This window comes from Ruditapes philippinarum, unplaced genomic scaffold (genome assembly GCF_026571515.1).
Source record: "Ruditapes philippinarum isolate M1 unplaced genomic scaffold, ASM2657151v2 ctg189_1_1_1_1, whole genome shotgun sequence".
Taxonomy (NCBI): Eukaryota; Metazoa; Mollusca; class Bivalvia; order Venerida; family Veneridae; genus Ruditapes; species Ruditapes philippinarum.
Genome location: NW_026860350.1, coordinates 91423 through 118216, shown reverse-complemented (window position 1 = coordinate 118216; position 26794 = coordinate 91423). Strand labels below are relative to the sequence as shown.

Genomic DNA, 26794 nt, shown 5'->3' with positions numbered 1-26794 from the left:
GGACCTGCATGTAGATGTTTGTTTGCTTCTCTTTCCTTTACAAATTGTGTTCATGGCACGAAATATGCCACATCCACATGCAATTTTGAGCCATTCAATTTACAATAAAATTAAATTTTCAAAATTGAATCTGTATTGAGACAAGCTATGCACTTGTTTCTCAGTGAGACAAATTGCTTGTAATTACCAAAATTTGTAACGCAAGACAGACATAATCTAACAGCCCAATATTTCAACCAATCCCCAACGTAAAAAAACCCAACAAGAACAAATGTATTTCTGTTGCAAGTTTCACAGTTAAAGACTTTATTCAGGCAATAAGACAGATGGGACGGTGAAAATATTTGAAATATTGGAAATTTAACTCCTTACGTAATACAAACAACTGCAGTCTTCTCCAATAACAATAATATTCATCAAATCTTCTATTACAGCACTCACTAACATGATAATTCTTTTTGAAACTTAGTGCACATTACTTCACTAATTGGAAAATATAATTGCCAAAGACATTTCAGAAGTTTCAAGTTTGATGAAAAGTTCCAATGCCCTAAATAACCTTTCCCTTGTTCAAGATTGGTATGTTGCTGAACAGATTGATACAATGTGTAATAGATCAAGTCTAATTTAAGGACCTTAAATAGACAAGATGGGAAAAACTGCTTCTAGACCATATGTTATGTTGTTTTTTTAGTCTGAAGTAATGTCCAAAAAAAGGGGCAAGGAAGAACCATTTCAGCAACAGACTTTGTCAATTGAAACAGCTAATGTTTGCATGCAAATCTTAAATCTGCATCATTCACTGCACTGAGTAGTCTAGCTGTGCACAATTCTTTCAATAAATCAGGATGATAATATACCATTAAAGTAGGCATACAAAATACATCAGCATCACTCAACATCTGGACACAGCATTAATATTTCATAGAAATTTTACCAAAGACATCCTATATTGTCATACTATCTAACATCAATAGTATACAACAGCTTGTCTAGTCTGCAATGATGCAATTTACACAAACTTTTATGCAATACCAGTAAAATTTTCATAGCAACTACTCTAAAACCCTAAACTATAGGACCATCTTTGAATAAGGACAGAATTATAAGAAACCGCTGTCTATAAAGTTCTGCATGATATTCCAGCGGTTACAGACATAACCTACTTTATGATCATTTTCTCCCAAAATTCTAGTCTAACTAGACAGGTTTGGCTATTTGCTGAATGCAAATTTAATTACAAAATAAATTGTTCAAAAATATGAAAATAAAACAATCTGGTAAGACATACATAGGAATGAGTAATACCCCAAACTGACTGTATACATTATTTCGTGAGATGAAAAATGTTAATCAACATCCAATACCAGATACAGTTCTGTTCTTCATTGTCTGGAACATGTCTTATTTCTGACATTAGATACTTAAATTATTATATAATACCCCACCCACACACCATTTACCCACTGAGACCATCCACACAACAAACAGAATACTGTTACCTTTTCCTCCTGAAATTTTAATATGGAATTCTTGGTATAAATGAAAGAACCATAGTACATTTAACAGGCAGACTGCTCATTATTTTTATCACAAGCCTTTTCAGCTTTAGGAAAAAGTTGTTAATCCAAAATACTTTTTGTTTAGTCTAAAGAATAAGGTATGTATTTTTCTTGAATTCTCCTGTAAACTTGGAGTGAATGGTATAACCTATCTGTTACAAAATGCCATCTATTATCAACCCAAATTTTATTTATTCAAGCAAAAGACTTTTCATACAAATTGAAAACATAGAAAAATGATCACAGAAATTAGTGATTTATACATGGGCAATCCTACATGTTGTAACACTACAGTTTATCCATCATTATCTTCATACTGTTAAACCAATTAAAATATTCAATGCAAAGGTTACAATATAAAGTAAGATCATTTTTCAGACCAAGCAATCAAAACTATTCTGCCTTGTAAGTTTAATAATATCTGACACTTTTAAGAAAAAGATATATTTTTTAGGTTTGGACTCTCTTTTGTACTAAGATAAATTTGGACCTGTCTAGTCTGAACATTGATGCCTTTAATATGAAGATACAGAATCGAAGAACATCTACAACATTTAATCGGGTCAGACTGTGCTGATGTGAAGGCTGGCCTGGCTCTATAAAAGTGACATTTTTTTTTGTTTTACCATATTCATTGCTTAGGAGAAGCAAGTCTCCAAGAGTCATCTTTCTGCCAAAGGCACTTACAAATGACTGTATTGTTTATCTAGAATATCAAGCATTGTTGACAATTGAGCTACATGGCACTCAAACTGGTCATTCTGCTTTAGTTTACATTGGGGGCGGCTAATTGCTTTCATAATCAATAAAAGACCACAAGACTGAAATATAATACTGGTCAGTTGGGAACATACAGGCAATACTAAGAAAATTAGATTGTGCCTTAACATTACAGAAGTTAAATCCATTCTTTGATAAGTTTACAATAATATACACGCAAAAGCATTTGGTATTTATTTAATCATATAAATATTGATCTGTGCAAAAAGGGAGGAAAAATTCTATTTTCATAATTTAATGTTGAAGTATGTTCAATGTATTAATAAGAAGTAATGAAGATTAAAACTCAAAATTCATGCAAACATTTGGCTCAGTTTCTGTCTGGGGGTATTTATTGAAGTTTTATTCAAAGAGGCAGTTTATAAATAGCATGAAGAAGTACAGCGGGTTAATGTTTGAGGTGGGGGAGTATGATCATTTCTGATAATGCTTTATCTTCTATAGGTATATACTACACAACAAAAACTATCTCTACATTATACAGGTGTACAAGTGAGGCTGACCTCAGCCTGTAATTCATAGCAAAAGGCAAATTGTTATTGCTGCAAAGCATTTTATGGAAAAACATTATTATTTAAATGTTATCATTTTCAAGAAATATTATTAATTAGTTCAGAATTTGATTAATTGATTGGTATGTGCATAAGAAGAGTTTAATGATAATTTTAGCTTTTTCAGCATTTATTTTGATTCTGTACAAATCAATCCTCATTAAAATATTCCTAAATTTAATCAATACATGTTGGAACTGGCTTCTGATAGTTTTGACATTATAAATCTTAAGACAATAGGCCTAACACTGAAGCTAATGAGCCTAACAGAATGTAAAAGACTTGCAGAAAAAAATTCATGAAAATACACTATTATATTATTCTATGAACATATCTATGAACATATCTTTGGCAACGAGTTCTACAGATGGTGTTAACAAACTTTTGTTGTTAACTATATACACACAGAGAGTGTAATCCTGCAGTGCACCAAGAATCTCTCCCATCTTTACTTATATACCTGCCAAATATTATAAGAAAAGCATCTAGTATACAGTTCAGCTGAGTTTCTCATAATTCCTACATGTAATATATAGTGAGATAAACCAGGCTTATAGACCATCTATACCTATAATACAGTCAATATGCTGTAATTGCAAACATACTAGCACTTGTATTTTGGATATTTTGGTCTTTCACAAAGGTATGTCATTTTTCTTTTTTTCCCTAGTGAATATCTTTAACAAGTGGGTGGGGTAATTATTCATATCTATGCAAACTCCATTGACCCAGCATTCCAAAAATTAACAATTATATTAAGTATGTAACAATATAAGTAACATTTTAAAGTCATGTTGACAGTCATGATACTGACAAAAGATATATTTTTGCAGATAATTATTTCAATACCTTATAAAAGGTCATTTGAAAGATATTCCTGTAATGTTATCATTACAATTTTCTATGTTAAAGCCAGATAAATCTTCAAATACATCTTCAAATATGATTCTTTAAAATCTGTCTTCTATTGGCATAACCAAAGTCTTTGTCCTTCAAACGTTTCATAATCATGCATTTAGCAGCTATGGTATTTGTCAGGCACACATTTTTAGACCAAAAAGTAAGACAAACACCATGTAGACAAATGCACATATAAAGGTGATTCTGGTCATCACATTTTTTTGGTAAATATCATCCAAAAAGGGTACCTATAAATCCGTGATTTCAAAACCCAGAACTGAACTCTCCTCAGGTTAGTTGATAAAACCATGGAAATTGTCCCTTTCAAATCATCCATTGATGAAACAATACCTTACACACATTAATATATAGACAAATCATATCTCTCAAAATCAATCAAAATCCCTTCTCCATCAATTTACTTTTAACTCTTAACATGGGTTCAGACATAGAACTAGCATTATAAAAGAATGATAATGGTAGTTAAAGATTGCTATCACCGAGCAACACAAACAAATACATGTTTACTCCTTCCATAGTCTAGATGGCTGAACAGATATATATATATATATATATTTATATACACATTTAGAATAGGCAAATTGTAGGATTTTTACCTGTTGCCATCTCACTGCATGCAGAAAAATATAACAAGAATATTACAGCCCCAATTTTGTACTGATAAAAATCCCATCTTAACCAATTTATACCTGGAAAATCTCTCAGAAAATACATAAAAGCAAATAAAGTACATAAAAGTAAATGCAAAGGGGGTACAAAATGTTTTACTTGTGTGCAGCATAGAGTTACTGGTTGCACATGGTTGACCACCAGGTCATAGATATAACCAGTTATACACAGTGGTATATAGATGATTAGTGACCTGACTGAGACTGTGACAGTCAGTGTCCTTGTCAATACAATTACCATTTGATGGAACAGCCAATATATTGATAGGCAGTTGATTGTTTTACACAGAACAAAACCTTTCCTAGCAGAGACAGTAAACATTCTCGATATAACTTTAAATCAAACTTGCAAGTTTTTTTACAATAATTACAAGGCAGACTCTCTTGCTCCAGGCAGAGAACATAAAAATGCACTGAGCCAACTGTTAAAGCAATAAACCTACTGTAATAGGTTCTAATTGTTATATGCCATCTACATCTGAACTGTCAACATAACTCTTTACCTGTTCCTGGCAGATACAATCATTTAATGGTACAGCATTATCCCTTTTAAAACAGATATTTCAAATAACTGAGGCTGTTTCTTGTTATTCTCATACAAATTGTTGAGTCTGTTAAATAAAGATTTCTTTAATTTCTAATTAAATTTACTCCATATCTAAAGTTCTTTAGCTTGTAAGTAAAGCAAGTAAATGCATGTTTGCTTTACTTACAAGTTAAAGTAAGATGAGGGAGAGTGCAAACCATGTTTTGTGTTGGATGAAGGTCCATCTTTCCTTGTATAGACTTAAGTACAAAGCTAATACTATGTAATACTATATAGAGTATAGACCTCAATCAATTCTGCAACACTACCTAACACCTTTTCTAAACCTGTTAAGTATAAATCAATGATAGAGACAAAACAAGGTAGTAATAGAGCAAGTATACATAACACTGCTATCATTGTTTATATTCAATCAGATATAATCATACATTCAACAGGAGCCTTTCTTCAGTTCATGTTAACTAGCAGGCAAATGAAATACTAGAAATTCCTTCAAGGTTTCTGCAAATAAATCAAGACATTAGAGAGTATTCCAATAGAATCAGTATTGTCTTTTCATCACCGTTGGCTGTACCTTTCTATGTCAATTACATGTAATTATTTCATTTTGTTCCCTTGACAAATACATACAAGTAGTTATCAAACATTTAATTGTCTTTATTACAAATGCTATACAGATCAGTTAGAATAATCATATTATTTGCAATGTTACTGACTGAAAACAATGAAGCATAGCCCTAGGAATTGAACTGTCATGTCCTCTCATACCTACAGCAAACACCACTTAGCCACTATACCACTTTAGCCATTACACCACTTCAGCCACTATACCATTTGCTAGCTTTTCAGCTGAAATGTTTCAGTACAAGTCTAGGTGTATGATTGTAGGACACTCTATGAGAGGAAACTATTGTGATTAAATAAACATTGACTTATGGCTTACATTTCAACAATTCCATGTTTTATTGTTTTATCCATAGATCAATAATGGAAATCCATGCAGACATCGGTTGGCTGTTTTTACAATTCAAATAAGCATGTTATCTTGAAATATTTCGCTTTTAAAATGATAGCCATCAAAATGGCAGGCCATCAGTTAAAGGCCCAACTGGACTATAAAAGCCAGCAGATGGCGCTAGGGCAGGTTTCTTATTAATTTTATGCATGCTTCACTTCAGGGACCCTTTTTCAAAGATTTAAGATTAATTACCAAATGCATTTAAACAACACTTGGCATGTATGTAGGCATAGATATTCTTGATATAGATTGACCAAAATTATTCAAAATAAAACTTTGTTAAGTGTGTTTCTGGAAAAAAATACTGGCTGTCAAATTTGAAATTTGAATTTCCATGGGAGGAGCCAACTGATCATTACAGGTCATGAACCTTCAGTAGTAAACAGATGCACGTGGCAGTGTTTATTTCAGTGAGAGAGATTTGTAGCAGACGATATATATTTCAGGGAGAGAGATTTTCAGCAGACGACACATTCGAATGCTGAATACATGATAAGAAAAAACAATAACTTTTACTGATCTTACTTTATCAAAAAGTATTTATATCCAACAAATTTACAATAATCCATTAATCTATGATTTTTTTTAATTTCAAAGTACTGATTAAACTTGTATTTAAATGGTTTAAACTTCATGAAAACAGTAAAAGTAACTTCCAGGTATAGTTCATTTACACAATATATTTTGTTGTAAGTATCTTGTAGTCAAAATAACATTTCACAAATGTTTATCATTTGTATAAAATTTTTATATATTAATAGTTTAAAAAAATTTTAAATTCCTGTCAAGATCATTTTTAGCAGTTTTTCTTAAAAGAAATGTCCCATGTAAGGCACATCCTTTGGATTTGGATATAGTTGTCTGGCTTGATGAAAAAAAACTGACTTCAAAAATAATATCTGGACAAGATGGCTTGATAATGTCTTTTAATTAATCTGATTAACCTGTGAGTTATATAAAACATCCATTAAACCTCTCCTGTGTAAAATCAGCTGTTTTGTTTATATTCTCTCTGTAGGTTAACACTGCATTCTATTTTTAGCTCATGGTTTATAACAGACAGTTTTACACCACTGATTAGTCACACCCACAAATACTCGCTGCCGCGGCAGCGAATGTTGCCCCTTTAAGAGAAACATGGCCAATAAAAGTAGGTGACACTAAGGCAGACCTATATATATACCTGTGCATGCCAAGGTTTTAGAAAATAATGAGAACTGCAATCCTTAAACATCTACTGATAGGACAAAACCAAAGCTGTTACAGGCTTGGTTACTAGTATCAAAACTGTACAAAACAAGGCATACAGCTCTGAAAATGATTGGATCATCTGGCATTGATAACGTACAGTGTCTGATGTCACAATGTTTCAATGCTTGCATTTTCTATAAACAGCATTTTGATAAAATTATCAAAAAATTACCTTTGAGGAACATTAATTTGAAAAACAATATCTGTGAAATGAATACAATATATGAAATATGACCCAATTACGCAGAAAGCATTGATAGAGACAGATATAGACAATTGTGACATTGATATATCACAGATTCCTGTTACAATTATCACCAAATGTTGCTATATGCAATTAATATTTCCTACACAACTTCGCTTTGTCAATATTTGTAAACATATTGTACATATTACATTACTTGATGGCTTCATATTCCATGATTATTATTTTGAATCATTATTTCAATTTATTAGAAGGTTACATATATTTTACAGTTGGTAACTCAGGTAAGCTCCAGGGAATCAATCAGCTGTTGAACAACATAAAACATTTATTTTGGGTTGTTTATATGACTAAATTCAAACTTCTTTTGTTTAAAATTGATATCGCATTAAACAATCTAAAAATACACTAAACTCCACTAAAATCAGGTAAATGAACTTCAGAATTTAAACATACTGATCGACTTTTCTGTTTCTCAAGTAGACACTAGAGTCAAACTTTTCATACATCTTCAAATCATTTCAAAGAAAACTAAATGGCAATTTTGAATCCTAGATAGCTACTTGATAAAGACATTACATTCAAATTAATGTCAAATTAATCAAGCTAGCAAAATACTCTGTAAAGAAAAAACTCAAAAAACTCTGGAAAAGCAAACAAAAAATAATGAATGTGCTTGAAAAAATAGTCCAATGAACCAGTATTATTCTACATTATACATTTGTGATAGATTTGATGTGATTTGAGAATTAGAAGGGATGATAACATCTATGAAATAGACACAATAGCAGTAATAACACTGAAGAGGGCTAAAGGTGTTACTCCTAACTTAATCATAGTATATCCACGGGGAATAGTCCAACATTTACTAATCTCTATATCTTAACTATGTATTTATAGAAATGTATTTTCTGCCATTCCATTGGGAGATTTAACGACAAGGAACTATAGAGGGTGGTTTTTCTAGGAAGAAAAAGAAAACAGTTTATTATTTATTTATCGAAATGTAATCAAGAGAGTAATCAAGAGAAATGTTTTTGTTTATACCTACATCATGTTTATTAGACACAAGGGTTTTAGGCATCATTATCAAGAATATGTGAAGCATTAAACTAAACTGGTAGCCAATCTACTCCTTTACAAACACTCGGAAAGAACAACAGATTATGACAACAGTGTTCAACAGTTTTCCCATACGGTCTCATATCTTACATCTACTTTTGGACCATTATGACATAATGTGCACTCAGACAATGTAATTTGTCAGTCATATCCACTGAGTATAGCATGTGAACCAGTCATTACTATCAAACAAAATTGTCAGTATTTCTTGTTACAACACCTTAACAATAAGAGTAGCACCAGTTAACACCTTGCTTCAAGGTTATTAAACCTTTTTTTCTGATTTCCCTCTCAAATTTCAGGATTTTCATTGGTCAGCGTACATTTGTACATTCCATGTAAGTTTCTTCTGACCAATCATATTAACAAGAACCTAGTTACAGAAATTCATATTACATGATTTTATGTAATTTTATGTTTTGTAAAAATTGTGGACATTAGAAAGACCTGCTATAACCAGATGTAGAGAAAGATGAAAGTTATAATCACTTATATCTTTATATCTGTACTGATATATTCATATGCAATGTCATTTTTTGTAGTTGTCTTATTTCTAAACCACTAAATTATCTTTACCTGTCTTCATATTCATGCCAACATATTTAGATATCACTGTTTTTCTTTTTTTTTTTCCTTTTTCTTCATTTTAGAATTTTTTCTTAGGAATATAGCTTAAAATATATCATGAAGTAAGTCTTTTACCCTTTATTGAAGTTATCTCTGGTTCAAGGAGATAACCAAAAGCTACATTTTTGCTGGATAATTTGTTGTTATAAATAAATATGCAGACAATATTATGCAAAAACAGCTGTACACAACCTAACATATTGTAAACAAGGTATGACCATTCTGCATTAACATTGTGATATAACAAAGGCCTTAACATTAATCCTTATGGACAAGGCAATTTAGCCATAGACAAATAATATACGGTTACCACCCCTAGAATAGAATCTATTCTATTAACTTGAAGAATTAACCCACTACTTTGAACAATAACATGCATCACCAATCTCTTATCTTAATATATTTCCTGGAAAATATCCAGTCTCAGCATCTCTCTGTTCGATTGGATTAAACAGTCAATTTGGCACTGCAAAAAATTCAGTCTGCTTTTTAAGAAAACATTAATTCATGGTTATTAACTGTTGCCCTCGGCAAAATAAGCTATTTGTCATCCCACAGAATCTATTATAGCTAAACTGATTTTGCAACATGACCAGATTCCATCGACTTATATCCATATCTCATTGATTTGAAACACAGTCATAACATGTAATCATTTTTGCTTCTCTTTACATTTGAATGTTTAATGTAAATTCTTTTGACATCATAGATATGTAAACATTATTATCATGGAAACATTAAAAACTATTATATCATTCTTATTTTTTATTTGTGCAGACATGTCCTGCCATACAGCTAGTCAATATTAATGTCAGACAGTCTTAATTTTAGAATAACCATCTGATTTTCAAATTGCAGTCAGTCTTGTTGACATGGAAACTAAAACTGCAAATTAGCTTACAGTCTGGTTGGCATGCAAACTAACCTACAGTCTGGTTGGCACGCAAACTAGCTTACAGTCTAGTTGACACGCAAACTAGCTTACATTTGGTTGGCATGCAAACTAGCCTTCAGTCAGGTTGGCACGCAAACTAGCTTACAGTCTGGTTGACATGCAAACTAGCTTACAGTCTAGTTGACACGCAAACTAGCTTACAGTCTGGTTGACACGCAAACTAGCTTACATTTCTGGTTGACATGCAAACTGTCATTCTGTTTGAAGGACCAGCTAGTTCAGCTGAGAAGTTAATTGTCATGCACTCCAGTCATGTACACTGATATAAGCTCTATGATTTAACCCTATCACTAAATGTTGATTAAATAATTTTATAACAACTATTTGGGATTGTGTAGGCAGATTCCTAAAATTAATGTAGATTTAACTGAAACAAAAAACCAGTAATTATTGAACTAGTTTAACAGAATCGTATATGGTAGAGACAAATATCATAAATTCAATTGTCCTGTTACCAGGGTAACAACCTGTTTTCACAATGTTACAGTAATATCAGATATATATCAATATCAAATTTTAACGAAGAGATATAACAAATTTCACAGTAAATATCTTCAGATTCTATCGACATTTTCCTTCAAGTGTCAGTTCTTCACCTGAGTTTAAACACGTGGTAGTAAACAATGTTTTGTTAAAAAACTTCTAGTGGCTATAACTCAAAACCTCAATGCTCTTAATATATAATAGGAAATATCAAAGCCTTTCCACACCTTTACTGTATACAGTACGTAGATTATTGATAATTTTTTGTCAATCTATGATATAAACATTATATCATTACCAATGTTGCAACATAATTCCAAACAGATCATTTATTAATATAATTTTCTTATAGGAGCACCTGTTGCAACAAGATTAAATTAATTAAATGAAGTTTTGTACATATTCCTGTTTCCTGAAAGCTTTGAAACCTGCAAATGCATTTCAATTTATAATATTTGTTAGTTATCAAAGCATGCCTGGAGAAATATAGAACATATATGTATACAAGACAAGCCAAGTTAAATTACATGATACACAAGAGATGTGTTATAATTCCCCTGGATTATAAAACATTTCCATGATATATTAGACAAAATAATGAATGATTGATGTTCTAACTTGCATTTTACTCAACTTCAATTAGCTTTGCCTGACTTGTTAAGGAAACATAGCTGATCAAAAGGTATGAGAAGACATATAGAGAACATTACACCTGCCTATAGCCTATAAACATGCAAAACTTACGTTCATTGTAAAAGGATTACTTTATCTACAGACCTTGTTTTTCACAATGACATTCAGAATTACTGCCATAAAACAGTTTATATTCATTAAACTAAATCAATGATAAACCAGCTACATGATGTCTGGTTGCCAATGCCTGAACCAAGAAAATACCTAAACATAGTCAATGGACTTGTCCACATCTTTTAATTTAGACAAAGACATCATTTTTAGGGAAAATTTTGAAATATGTACTAACTGAATGATAAGTGCAGACCAATGTGCAGGATGATCTTGGTCTGCTTTGGTCACATTTCTACAGGCAAGCATTGCCTTTTTTTTTTCCTATCAGAAGTGACTAGGAGATTTGAATAACATACCTACTTGTCTAAATTTAATTCTTTGTACATGACAGTTGTTCTGTCAAATAAGAGAAGAGAGAAAAGATGTTAAAATCTGTGTAAGATTTCAGTTTTCGTCATCATCTGTACAGCAAGAAGATAATTCTAAGGCAGTGATGGGAGGGAAAAAGTGACATGTGTCGTCTACCATTATGTCACAGTCTGACTCCCATGTCATTTATTGAAATATTCTCACCAGCTAATACTACAACTATCCCTTAACAATAATAAACATTTCACAACCAAGACAAGAGCGATCAGTAATCACATGTGTCGCCTCATGATGGCCAATTTCATGTTGGGACAAATTTTGTGACAGACGGACAGACAGACGGACAGTGCACAACTAGACTAACAACTTTGTACTGATCATCCCTGTAAAGTTTGGATAAAATTGCACCAGTAGTTTATGAGGAGTAGTCCGGACAAGCTTTTGCGTATCTGGCAACACACAGAAAAAAACACCTTTTTATCAAAGGGCCATAACTCAGCCAAAAATCATTCAACCGGAAAACCCGTGCAATATGCGCAAGGACTTGAACTACAGATCAATCCTGTAAAGTTTCATTGAAATTGCATAAGTGGTATAAGAGAAGTAGTGTGGACAAACTTTAAAAATAAAAATTATTAAAGGGCCATAACTCAAACAAAAATCATTGAACCGGAAAATGCTGACAATATGCACAACTAGACTTGGTACTGATCATTCCTGTAAAGTTTGGATGAAATTGCACCAGTAGTTTATGAGGAGTAGTCCGGACAAGCTTTTGTGTATCTGGCAACACACAGAAAAAGAAACCTTTTTATCAAAGGGCCATAACTCAGCCAAAAATCATTCAACCGGAAAACCCGTGCAATATGCGCAAGGACTTGAGCTACAGATCAATCCTGTAAAGTTTCATTGAAATTGCATTAGTGGTATAAGAGAAGTAGTCCGGACAAACTTTAAAATTAAAAATTATTAAAGGGCCATAACTCTGACAAAAATCATTGAACCGGAAAATCCTGACAATATGCACAACTAGACTTGGTACTGATCATTCCTGTAAAGTTTGGATGAAATTGCACCAGTAGTTTATGAGGAGTAGTCCGGACAAGTTTTGTGACGGACGGACGGACAGACGGACAGACAGACAGACAGACAGACGGACAGACGGACAGACAGACGACGGAGAAGTGATCCCTATATGTCGCCACTACTCCGTAGAGGCGACACAAAAATGACATAGCTGTAGTTTAAAAGGTTGTATTAAAAAATGTGGGAACATTTGAGTTGGCGTTGATTATTAGTGTTTAACTGTCATATTAAAATTATTACACTAAATTTCTCTGAATTCACCCATTTCCTCTTACAGAATCATGTTTGTATTCATAAAGACAGGACAGCAGCCATCTTTCTTGGTTCTTGCTTTGTGTTTATATTTAACATGAACGGTATTCACCCTCCGTGTTGTAAGCTAGTATTCAATAGAAAATCAGAATGATACATATAATATAAATATTACAAAGATGGCGGCCTTATGTAAAAAGGCGTATTTTGTTTGTCTGACCTTAACTTTGCCAGTCATTCTCTTACACTGATTTTCATGTCAACGTCGAAACACGTCTCAAAACTGATCACTAATTTCCTGGCTATTAGCCCCCTTATCCTGTCAAAGCTTCTATAAATATCTCAGAAATTAAATATTAAAAGTCATGCCTACAGGGAAAATTGTAAATATAGACTCCGCTCTGAACTGGTATAATTAATCCTAGAGTAAAATTGTTCCACCTGATTGTGTGCATTGAAAACAACAACAACATTCATTAAAACTTGTTATTGTCAACTAATTAATATTTCAAATCTTTTTCATCTTCTCCAGGACAACATTATTATTGATAATTATACAAAAGTAACACATTGTCATGTTGACAACTTTATTATAATCTGTTGGAAATAAAGTTGATACTTTATCAACAAGAGGTTTTTGTGAACTTGCATGGATTACATTTGAGAATATTAAAATTCTGGCAACTGTTTCACAGACAGAAGAAAATTATGTGTCTATCCTAGACTGAATTATGTTCATTCTTGGATATAAGTCAAAGACATTCTCTATGTAATGTGGCCATCTTTTTCAACGTATATTTCATAAACTGAAATTCTGTTGACTAGAGACAATGTGATCTAAGCAAATAACAGAAATACTATTTAAAGGCCCATTATGCCTCAAAAAATGCTTATATTTTTATTTCTCAAAAGCTTTAAATGGTGTTCTGCTGTAGTTTCCAAAAAGTAACTTATTCGCCAAGTACATGAACAATCTATTTCTTCTATTGGCAATTAGTACATTTATAGCCAATTAGTATTTTGTATGGAAGTTAAAATACTACTTTGTTTACATTTTGCTACTTACATATCAAGCTATTTTATACTTACATATCAAGCTATTTTACATCTATTGCTAAGTTCTTCAGGTGATAAGTATCTGATATGCTCTATAACCACCATTTGCCCTTTCTAATATAACAATTTATTCATTTCTGTGCCTTTAAGATATATCATTGGTAATAGCGAAAACACTCATCATTTTTCATCATTTTTATAATGAAACTTCAATAAATACATGAATTCAACATCAGTTTACACCCTGTTTAGGAAACAGTAGGACAGAAATTAAAATGCATCAAATAGGGAGAAAGTGTTGCTTGATTCAATATTGATTCATACAATCCTTTAAATGAAAGAGTGACAGATTTATGGCTTGCAATTCCATGAAGGCAAAAAAAATTATTCCAATGTTAAACATTATGCATGATGAATTTCTCAAACATTCTGTTGTAACACAATTTGTGCAGTAACTTAAATATCACTTTTACATTAAATTCTACAGTTACATGTTTATACATGGTTTCAAGCCCAACACAACCTACAGAAGTCTAACGGTGACTTTCCTGCCATACTGGTCAACAGCCTACATCTTTTTTTATTAGCAGGTACCATACCTGATCTTGACTAGCTTATTACAATTAAACGGGGACATTGATTGTTCATCCACCTAGAAAGCACTTACATTACCCTATCAAGTACAGACTAAGGGGCACAACTTTGTAGTGCAAGCGACCTCAAATACTTGGCCAGTTCGGCCCCTATAGCTGGTAACTTTTAACACTTAATCGTTAAATTTTGTTAGGAATTTTCCCTGCATTAAATCTGGGGAAGTCCATTCTAAGTTTGAGAGACTTTAATTATGAATATATTGAGATATTAACATAAAGATATTGGTCAGCTTTATTCATGTCAGAATCATGTCAAATTTCAGCTGGTTAAACAAATTTATATAACTGGAATAATTGAACCATTAGTCTATACATTTTATTAGCCTGCACTATTTAATATTGTTGAAATAATGTTTATTGTCAGTTAATTGGCTGAATTTATTGGTTACTGGAAGTTCTCTTTAAATAAATGAATAATTGTACATGTATTTTCAAGTAATATTGGTACTTTTTGCTTAATTATTGTTCTCTAAAAATATGAACATGTATGCAATATTCAATTAAAAGATAAAAATGCAAGAAGTGGAATTACTAGTCATGATCTTAATGGGTTTGAAAAGGAGAACCCACTAAAATATTATGATATATACATATATTAATAATGACAAAGTAAAACAGATTTCACAACTAAAATATCTTGACATAAAATCACTCAAAATATTGTTTAAATTTTCGTGACAATTTTGTGAAATTTTGCAGACAACAATATATTGCAGAAAATGGGTTCTGTCTTTTTTTTTCTGTTCTCCCAGTTGTCAGATTAATGGGAGAAAACTATTTCAAAATATTTCAGTAAGGGAAATTAAATTTCTTAAAATAAAAGGATTTTCTTTTTTATGTTAAAAGCCATTATCTAGGAGTGCACAAATGTACCTATATATGGAAAACAGTTTTTATTATGATGGAAGATGAAATATTTCTTCAAAATAAGATTAAATGTTAACATTTAAATAACTTTATCATGAACACTTGAATTAAGATATCAAAAAAAGAATGGGACAAAAATTTGTTTGGTGACAAATATGTTCAAGTGTATGTTTTATATAATATAATAAATCTTAAGTGGCTAGTTTATAATGTTTATACTATTTAACTTACACTGACATGTTTTCCTGGAAATCTGCATTTTGTTTCAGTAATTGTCTTTCTGTATCTAATTAAAGTGATGCAATGTTAACACACCTGCATGTAATTAACACAACATATACAGTGGCATAACGAGCTACCATTATTGTCAGGGCTGGAATTAACTTTCCAACAAAGCCAAATTCTGATGGGCATTTATATATAATTTGCTAATTGTTGGATTTTTTTTTATCTTCATATATAGTTTGGATTAGTTATTGTTCATTTAATTAAAGGAGCATGTCAGTATACATCACATGACATGGAATTTTAACAATGTGATTCCTATAATGTGAGGTCGTCGAGTATAAAGGAATTAGCAAATGGAACATTTGGAGTTATCTACCTTTAGATCTAAGTGTCACGATCAGGCTAACATCACCATCGGGTGTTCATTACAGCCGTCCTTTATACAGTTCTAATAATCACAAGTGAAAAATAAACAAGAATCATAAACAAGCATTATTATTAGTAATATTGTGACTATAGACTGGAACAGTGAAATTAGAACATGTCATACATGAAAAGAATGAATAATTAAAATGCTGATAAAATCCATTTCAATCATCGAAGCAGTAAGTGAATCCTTGGTTAAGCAAATATAACATATTGTTGCCACTATGCTTTTCAAAGAATTGATGTCGGGTTTTTTTTTGTAATTCTTGGAATATTTCATGTTGGGAAATTATTTTGATGAATATATATAAATAAATCTTTATACAAGGAATTACAGCTTTATGTAAATTTATGAAAAATTTAAATGTTAGAAATTATATTTGAGGAATAAAGTTTCACTTTGAACCGTGTCCAAATCTGAACTGTAAAGTGTTGCTAAACAATGAAATAAATTAATGCAGATAAATTCCATTTATAATGGACAAAACTACTAATCACTGACTAAAATGCCCAACAGGTCTGTAATTATATTTATCAGATAACAATCATTTTTAAAAAAAGAACTGTTATTTTTTTTATCATCAACCAATTAACGCTGCAATATTATCTCAAGCTGGGAACTTGTCACAAACTTACAGGCAATTGTTGACTATGATCCTGGAGGAAAATAAATCAAATTTAGGGTCTGAAAATTAGAGTGTGTGTGTGTCAGCAAAGTAAACTCATATATTCCTGATTTAAGTTGAATTGAGTTATGTTGATACTGAGAATTATTTTTGTATTCCATTACCATGGCGACAAAATCTTGAAAATACAATTGTAAACAGTCAAGATTATTTACATTTTCCGTGATAACAAAATCATATAAATGGATCCGTAAGGAATAAGTGTGTGGAACAATTCTTAGAAACAAAACGTGGAAAATGACACAAAATAACGGCAATTTTCGTCAGTATTTATCAACACTTGCTCAATGTGGTAACGAGGACACTTGCTAAAATATATTTAATGATGCTAATATTCTACTTGAAGATCAATTCCATTAACATGTTCTTTAGTTTAAAACGATTCTAAGACAATTTGTGAACAAGTTAATATTGTAACTTGGAAACACTGAACATTAAACTTAGTTCTTTATAAATAACAAGGTGAGATACCTATAAAAAAATACATTAACGGTTGTCATTGAAACAAATGTGATGTGATAATTAAAGGTTTTGATATATAATAAATAATGGACACTACAATATGGCCTATGCTGTGAGAATGCTTCATATAAATAGTTCACAAAGGGGTCAGGTAGGACCTTTTTCTTCTTTTTTTTTGTTTCTAATTTACATCAACTTATTTCAGCTAATGAAGTGTGTTTATAATGGTTTTTAACATATATAGTATAATGGTTTCAGTGTATATACATATTTCTATATACATGTAAATCATATATCTTTGTTCACCAGAAGCCTACTTCAATGAAGTATGAAGATTAAATTATAACATTTTTATCATTATTATCTTTACTATCTGTTATGCCTTGTATTTCATTAGATCAAATTGTGTGCAAATTTTGAAGAGGTTCGGAGAGGGAGGGTGTGGCTGTGTCAGGACACTTTTGGTCTAGACATCCTGAATTCTGCATCGAAATTTATTTATTTGTTCTATTACCAACATTACTGGACCTGAAATCTTTTATATATCTCAGTCATATAAAAAATAAGCCTAACAGTTATAACTTCCATCTATCTCCTCACAAAAAAATAGTCTCTATACAGTCCGTGACACACACAAAAACATGGCTAAAATAAACTATTCATAAATAAATTTGTATGTTGAGACATCAGACAGACTGGTCTTTCCAACAATGAGATTTCCCAAGTTTTATCACAGTAAGAATGGAAACATCTTATCAATAGCCAAGATCCATTAGTAATTCTACAAAGTCTATGTTTGCATGTCAGGACCAGCTGGGGTATCAATATTTTTGGCCAGCTTTATTAGATTATTCAGCACTAAAATCTGCACTATTTTCTCCCCCAAATACATAGATATATATATATATCAGAATTTGTAGTGAAATTTGTCAGCATAGTGTTGACAAAACAAGCCAGACATATTTTTATTTACATTCTTACTTTCCTTTCTGTGAGGAAAATTTACATCATTGATTATTCAATTGGAGGAGGGCCTTTATTCTCTTGCTTTGGTCAATTACTTGAATTATACAGTAAGACAGAGATATGTGCCGCATCATGACAAAACCAACATAGTGCGTTTGCATCCGCGCAGTCTGATCAGGATCCATGCTGTTCGCTTAACAACTCTAATTTCAAGTTGAGAAATTGACAGCGAACAGCATGGATCCTGATGAGACTGCGCGTATGCGCGGGCTGGTCTGGATCCATGCTGGTAGCAAACGCACTATGTTGGTTTTGTCGTGACGCATTGCACATATCATTTCTTTTATGATTCAATAACTTTAATTCCTACTTTCCTGTTCATATTTGCATCACCTTCTGATTACATATGATATACTAAATTCTGTATATGTATATGTACTAAATTCTGTAGTTTGAACATTAGGTCAGATGAATCTTGTACATTTTGTAAGGACAATAGAATAATTATATGGTAATAATTCATATGCTAATAAAAATCAGTTAGATAACTTTATGTTTATTTTGATTTTGTCCGTTTTATTAAAAGATAAATTTGACACACACTGAATGTTCAATGACTCATGTTCTATGCTGTATTCTTGTTCTCTCTCGTGACAAAATCTTAAAATGTTACTATGTACATTATATTAATATATTCAATGCTGTTAACAGTGATATTATTTTTTCATTGTCAAAGTCAGATGAATCAACTATATATTTCTATAGATTGATTGTTATTATGGTGATTGACCAACAGTTGAAATTGGAAACTGAAAAGACTGCCATTCTCTTATTTTATAAATAGAACATTACAGGTAAATTCTGATAGATATTTACAGAAACTTCCTAAGGACATGTGAGTTATTTAAATGTATCTTCCATACAAAGAAAATAGTAAAATTTGATAGGCATTATAGCAAAATGTAAACTTCATTTAACTTTCATTTGTTCACTCTATATATAATCTGGTTGGGCATAACGTCACTTTAAGAGTAAAACATATTCAAAATTGTATGCTAATGCTCATGTATCTAAACATTCTTATAAACTTAATTACAAAAGAAATCATTCAAGATATAAAAAGATTAAACCAAGATCTTGCAAATAACCTATATTCAAAATGTAATTCAATTATGCCCCATGATTTCCAAACTGTTAGCTAAACGTAAATGTTTTCCTCAAATCCCCATATTTCTGAACCAGAAATTGTTTTAATTGTTTTGTACTACGACAATGCCACACTATTCCAAAATATCACACCAACCAAACATCATCTATTATTTTTTAAATTAAATTTTGTGTAAAAATATAAGCTGAATTATTTAATTATTTAATTGTGAGGATAATTCCCACTAGAGGAATGAAGAAATTATTTTCTCTTTTTCTCAATTGTTCAAATACTGAGGAGAAACACTAAAAATAACTTTGTTGTCTAATTAGAAGGAAAAGACAAGATAATTTTGAGAAATTCACTTCATAAACTTTTACTCATGGGAACATAACATTCTCCAACACCCAGCAATAATCTAAATAATTAGTCAAAAACTTGGGAAAAAATCATCAATATTTGGTAAAAGATAATTCTGAAGGAAAAAAATTGTAAACAGTATGTACTGTTATTTTATTGTACACTGTGACCTTACTTTTCTAATTTGACAACATCTTCATTATAAAACTTCAACATGCATGCACTCATATAAAATAAAGTCTTTTATAAGAAGTGTTTTTCTATTAAAAATGGAAAACTGGGGACTTTAAGGGCCATATTTACTATATTTAGTCTTTATTCAAATTAAGAAAAACCCATTGGCAAGCTTATTGTTTACATCATTCACATACTGTAAATTTAACAGAAATGAATTCTTTTGTACAATTTGGTAGAAGACAGAAAGTGATGTATTAGGAAAGTTTTTAATACATTCTGCAACAACTTTTGACTGCAGTAAATTCTAGAGTTATTATCATTCACATTTATTTTCAATATCAGATAGCAGAATTTTGAACATTTAAGCTACCAATTCACATTATGTTATCTGATTGTGTTTTGCATAAACAAAGTTGTTTTCTGAAAATTCACCAAGGTAAACTTCAAGCTGTGTTGAACACACTTTGACAGAGAATTAAAGTAAACAAGAGCTGTCCGTAAGACAGCGCGCTCGACTTTTTTATTGCTTGCCAATAAAAAAAGTTTTTGCAGTAAAAGGCAATACAAGAATCTCTGTATTTTTAAAGTGAACAATGGCCATGAGCATTAAGATATTTAGTGAAGAATTATTTTACTGAATTGTGTGATACCCTTGAACACTGCAGCAAAGTTTGAAATGTTTAAGTCAAAAGAGGGCTGGTAAGAAAGAAAAAAAAACTGAGTTGAGCCTTAAATAAATTTAATAGTATTAAACCCACTTTGAGAGAATAAGGTATTTTTACGTCACTCAGAACACCTTGGTAAATGACATAATAACATAATTTTTTCAAGAAATCTATGCCAAGGAAGCAGTATATTTTTGTACAATCAGCATAATATATAGATTTGACTTTGTATGTGAAAGTATTATAGTTACCTTATAATACAAGTAATAGATAAATTTTATCAAGTGGACTGGTACTAAAAACTTAACCAAGATTCTAAGTCGATAAAAGGCCTTAATTTTTAAAACAAATCCTTGACAGAGTTACCTTCTCTTGCGTACAGATGGGGGTAATGATGTGAAATAGCATTAAAAGTTTCAAAGCAATATCTCAAAGGGTTAAGGCAATAAGTGGATTTTACCCATATTCAATGTATTTTCTAAGTCAAAAAGGGGCATAATTCTGTCAAAAACCTTGACAGAGTTATGTCCTCTTGTCTGTTGATGAAGGTCGTGATGGTAAACAAGTATGGTCAGTTTCAAAGCAATACCTCAATGGTTTTGAAATAAAGTGAGGTGGTACAAAAAACTTAACCAAGCTCAATACACTTTCTAAGTCAAAAAAGGGCCATAATTCTGTCAAAAACCTTGACAGAGTTATGTACTCTTGTCTGTAGATGGAGGTTATGATGGTGAACAAGTATGGTAAGTTTCAAAGCCATACTTGTAATACTTCTGAAATAAAGTGGGGTGGTACGAAAAACTTAACCAAGGTGTGACGCCAACGCCGACGCCGACGCCGGGGCGAGTAGGATAGCTCCCCTTTTCATAGAAAAGTCGAGCTAAAAATGAAAATTTCTTCACTTTTTATCCCTTAAGCTAATCAGCATCATGTGCTTACAACTTTAATTTTCTATGAAACCTGATCTTTCTTTTTCTACACTAAAACTTTGACATCCACCTAATTCAAATTTGAGATAAACCAAAAAAAAAAAATCAAGAATATTTCTATACAGTAAGATAAAAGAAAAATTCAAGAATCAATAATGTTTAATGTTTTAGTACAAGCCTTAAGGGTAACAGAAAGAATTTAGCAAACTTGTGTTTTATGGAATATAAACAGGTTGATGTAGGAGTTCACTGCAGCATAGTTTTACCTCATTTCTATAAGTTAGTTCAGATAAAACTGTGTTCAATCTATTTACAAAATTACACTACACAAGATAAATAGAAAACTTATATTAATTAAAAGTTATACTAGATTAATTATAAATTTAACAACAGGTGCTCATCAAAGGATGCTGAGCTTCTTTTTTGTTCTTAAATTTGATTAATATAAAATCCTACTTTGTGCTAAAAACTTTTTAACTCCAAAATTTACGAAAATTGATCTGACCTGCTGAAATATAACTTTAATTTTTAGTCATTAAAGATTAAGAAGTTTATAGTTTATAGGTCAGATAAGGAAACATCTATAGGGAAGTTGTTAAAAACAATTAAGATGACCATCAAGTCCAACAGTGGCTTCTAATAGCCTACAATTTCATCATAATAGCTACATTGTGTCACATTAATCTAGATCAATAACGTTTTTAAATAGACTGAAAATAGACACAAAATTGATTGCAGTGTCACTCTATAGTTTAATGACACCCCTTTGTTGTACGGACATTTCCTATAGATTGAAATAATAGGTAGCTTGATTGAATTGATTGCAGAATACGAAACAGGCTCGTTTTTAACCTCAGAGATTTTTAAAAAAAAGGACATGTTTTACATGATGTTAGAATTACATAATATCAAAGTATATCAAAGTTATATGAAGATTATTCCAGTTAGTGACACAGCTCCTATGATATAAAGTAACAGGAAAGATGATATAACATAAACTGTTTATCTCAAATACTACAGAGTTCTCTCCCTTAAAATACATCAAATCTTAAAGCATTCCCTGAAAATCATGTTGTGTGGTAATATAGATGCCCGGAATTCCTTTTTTTCCTTCTTTCACTCTGATATATAATTATCTTATTTGCTGTATCAAAGTCAAAATCTAAACTTGCCAAATTGTTTAGCTGCCAAGCTAATGCTACAAATTTGTCAGTCTTGTATTACACATTAAATTTTGGCAATTATGTCAAGGTAGAAACTGCGCAGTTTTAGTTAGTTTAATTATAATATCATTGTCTTATCTAAATCAAATATAGTTACTTATCTTCAACCTACTGTGTCTTATAATCATTTTTACAAAACAATTTAACATGACACAATTCTTTTAAGTGAAAAATTGAATATTGTGATAGTAAATAAATAAGAAGTAGTACACAGACACAGAACCCCCCCCCCCCCCCCCCCCCTTTTTAAGAAAATGGCAAACAACTATTATATATATATCAAAACGTGAAACACACTATACTTTGAAGTAACAGGGTTACAATTTCAACTAATTATTATCTAACTTAGCCTAACAGACATCCTGTAAGTGTAAACACACAAATAACCCTTGAATTTAGTATTGTGAAAAATATCAAAAATGTAAAACTGTATTAAATATACTTCCATCTACACTTTATTCAAGCTAAATGTCTTCAGCTTTTTTTCTGCTCACTTCAAATGATACCAGAAGAATAAAATTAACAACCCCCTGATAATACGGAGTGACAGAAACAAGAAAATATTATTACTAATTTATAATTCATCTCAAATCAACAGCAAAATTGTGACGAAGAGCAATGTAGCCTGTCAATATTTCCATTTTATTGCAAACTTATGAATATTTGATAAATGTCAAATAGAAGTCATAGCTATAGAAGACAAACTGATCTTTTAAAAATGTCACATGACATTTGTATGATATATTTTTTAGGGCTGTGTAGTGTTATCTAATACTGGTGGTAGGGTATACTTGAAACTATTGGCAAAATTATGAATTAAATAAATTATCAAAATATTGAATCAAGTTAAAAACAACTATTTCAACAGTTTTGGAATTGTCTGCAAAAATATACATTTACATCACTCCTACCTATTTTTTTTAACTATGTTAATCATTTTTGGTTGTTATATTTCTTTTGTTATCAACCTATTAATTACATTACAAATAATAAATAATTAACAACATTTCCTTATCGTCCCTCAAATGCATTGATCTATAGGAATCTCTTTCTATCAGTGAGTTACTTCCCTTACACCAGTGAAAAACCACTTTACTTTCTTTATTATACATCTTTATTATGCATCTTCTTGTCACAATTCTGATGAACGTAATATATATTTTGATATAAAATTTACACAGCTTTAAACAAATACATTTGAGTCACCTTGACTAACACCTGATATAATCTACTCTACATATTAAATATTTCCTTTATCTTGTATCAAATTACAAAGACCTACAAAGACCTGTTAAAGTTACACGACAATACACACCTATCTAAATGCAATCATTGACTTATTAACTTATCTCCGACCTAATTATACATATCAAAACACACTTCTCAAATGATAATATTGGCATAAGACAATTTAAATGCAACCAAACCATGTTCAGATCTATTTTTTTTCTTATCAAATGCAGACTTTTTACCTCAGAAATTGTGCCAATTACGTCACTAAATATATCTCTTTTTAATTTAACACGCTATGGAATCAGGCCACTCTTAAAAAATTATCTGTTTGCTATTGCCGGCCGACCCAGCGAAAATGACCCGACTCAAAGGTTTTTTTCAGCTTAAAAAAATCAGATTTTTTTTTTATTTCCGCCAAATCAGCCAGGGCATTCCACCTAAAAAAATCCCTCGAAAACAAAAATAAAATCGAAGGAAAATCAAACATTTAATATGTAAAGTAACAGTGATCATTCATGAGGGCATTCTGTGCATTACTATTTAAAGTATTTATATAAATAGCAACCAACCAGGGAAGGATATTTCCCTTACGTCACGCAGTACTGCATGCGCGCGGCAATTAAGTCGAATTAACTAACAATAGAACGTATCAAATTAAGGTGTGGAAACGGGATTAAAAATAATGTTTGTTCAGTTAATGAATATTTGTAAAGCATTTATATGGTCACTAGTTTACCATGTGGTAATTTTAATGTGCTTTGGAGTACATGTTCAATTGTTTATGACTGCCGACACAGATTAAATACTTAGCCCATGCAATAAAACATTTCTGGTAGCAGCGGGGATTCTGTCATAAAATTTACCGAAAAAATAATTTTTTGGAAGCTGTGGTCATTTCATATGCATTATTGTTTTGATAGCAGACACAAGTATTGCAAAATATCTTCAAGATCATAAAAATGTAAATAAAATATCACAATCAAAATCACAGATTTACTTACGTCTAATTAAACTCCATGTCAAAATGCACTTACGATTAATAATATGAAAAAAAGAAATGACAGTTTTTTTTCTGATATATAAAAAAGAGGTGGAAGTCAATTGAGTGTCGGCATTTCTTTGATGATTCGGCAACAACTACAGGTGTGTAAACATCAAAGATTCACAGATTCTTCAGAAGAGCCGACCAGTCATTTGTCAGAGGTCATTTCGTGTGTAAATTTTGTATTTATATTTAACAATGGAAACATTATATTCCTTTTATTTATGGATGCTACTTTTTGCGCGAGTGTTTTTGGGTCTTTTAGCGCTGTGGAATTTCAACAATCTGCGATAATTTTCGGTAACTAACAATGAAATATTTTAACGATCCACCATTCAGAAATTATAGGAGACAAATCTTGCGTGTGTTATTTTTTACAGACGTGTAATAAATTGAGTAATGATCATGCATCCGTGAGAACGAAATGTCCTGGTGATCCACTATAATTTTTCCAGTTCGTACGGGAATTTTACGCAGGATTAGTTTATCACATCGGTAATTTGACCATGCTTGAATTTATGTCTACATAGTCATTTTTTTATTTCATGTTATGATTACTAGTGAACATGCTTTTTTATTGTTTTTCACTGTCTTTTACAGGTTAGTTTTGCCGATGATGATAGTGTAGCCCAAATTTCCACAATCTGTTACAACGTACTAAGCGTATTAACTTACGTTCAGTAAAAATTATATATTTTAAAAAAAAAAGCCTACCTACCGACCCACTCCTTATAACTCTGGGTCGGCAATAGCAAACATATATATTATTAAGGATGGCCTCATGCATGTTTTAATATCAATATCATTTCAACATTTACTATCTATAGATCAAAGTAACTAGTACAATTAAGAATGAAGTAATTAAAGTTTAATCAGTAATATAATTCCCATTGACTAACAGATCTACCTGTAAGATGACCATTTTAAAGTCACTAAGTCAACATGATCCAGTTAAATATCTAGCAACCAAGCTAATTATGTAATATATCCTTAAATTTACATGATTAAGATAAAAATTAAATTTGAATGGATATACAAATGAATTTTTGCAATAAGAGGTTAAATTGTGTTGCATATTGGGAGGACTTCATTTTACTGTATTATATTAAAATTTCACATGTAGAAACATTACCTATATAATTCACTTGAGCACTACAACTGTGGACTATACATGCATTTACAAATATTCATGTGTGGATAAGAAAGAATAATCTTGGTAACTTACTATTCTTGCTATAAATAAAGTCTTGTAAGGATCTGTAGATGCATTCTGTGAATGTGGGTCCCCTATTGAAGAGGGAAAAGAAGGTAAATAGCATTGTTTCAAATAAATATACGCATTCTCTTAATAAAAAAAGTTTTACTTTTTTAACAATTAAAACATTTTCATCAAGAAAACAAGAGTCGCTGCAATACATGAACATTTTTCTACTATAAAATGCATCTTTCTTTTTTTTTTAAATGTGAATGTGGGTCCCCTAGTGAAGAGGGAAAAGAAGGTAAATAGAATTGTTTCAAATGACTAAAGGC

At 31.1% G+C, this 26794-nt stretch overlaps 2 protein-coding genes across 6 annotated transcripts in view; one reads left to right on the top strand and one right to left on the bottom strand.

The window, feature by feature from the left end:
- Positions 1-26794, top strand: part of LOC132759742 (potassium voltage-gated channel protein Shaker-like) — a 112412-nt gene that overhangs the window by 47298 nt on the left and 38320 nt on the right. Inside the window, exon 1 of one of the 5 annotated variants that reach the window (XM_060751569.1) lies at positions 3363-3536. The exons of the other annotated variants lie outside the window; for them this stretch is intronic. The gene's annotated coding sequence lies outside the window, so the exon portion shown is untranslated. Of the gene's footprint in view, positions 1-3362; positions 3537-26794 lie in introns of those variants that run through there. 5 annotated transcript variants of the gene reach the window in all.
- LOC132759743 (U1 small nuclear ribonucleoprotein 70 kDa-like) overlaps positions 1-26794 on the bottom strand; it is an 87844-nt gene that overhangs the window by 55352 nt on the left and 5698 nt on the right. The window contains exon 4 of the mRNA XM_060751570.1: positions 26490-26551. Coding sequence (XP_060607553.1) covers positions 26490-26551 — 62 coding nt within the window. The remainder of the gene's footprint in view (positions 1-26489; positions 26552-26794) is intronic.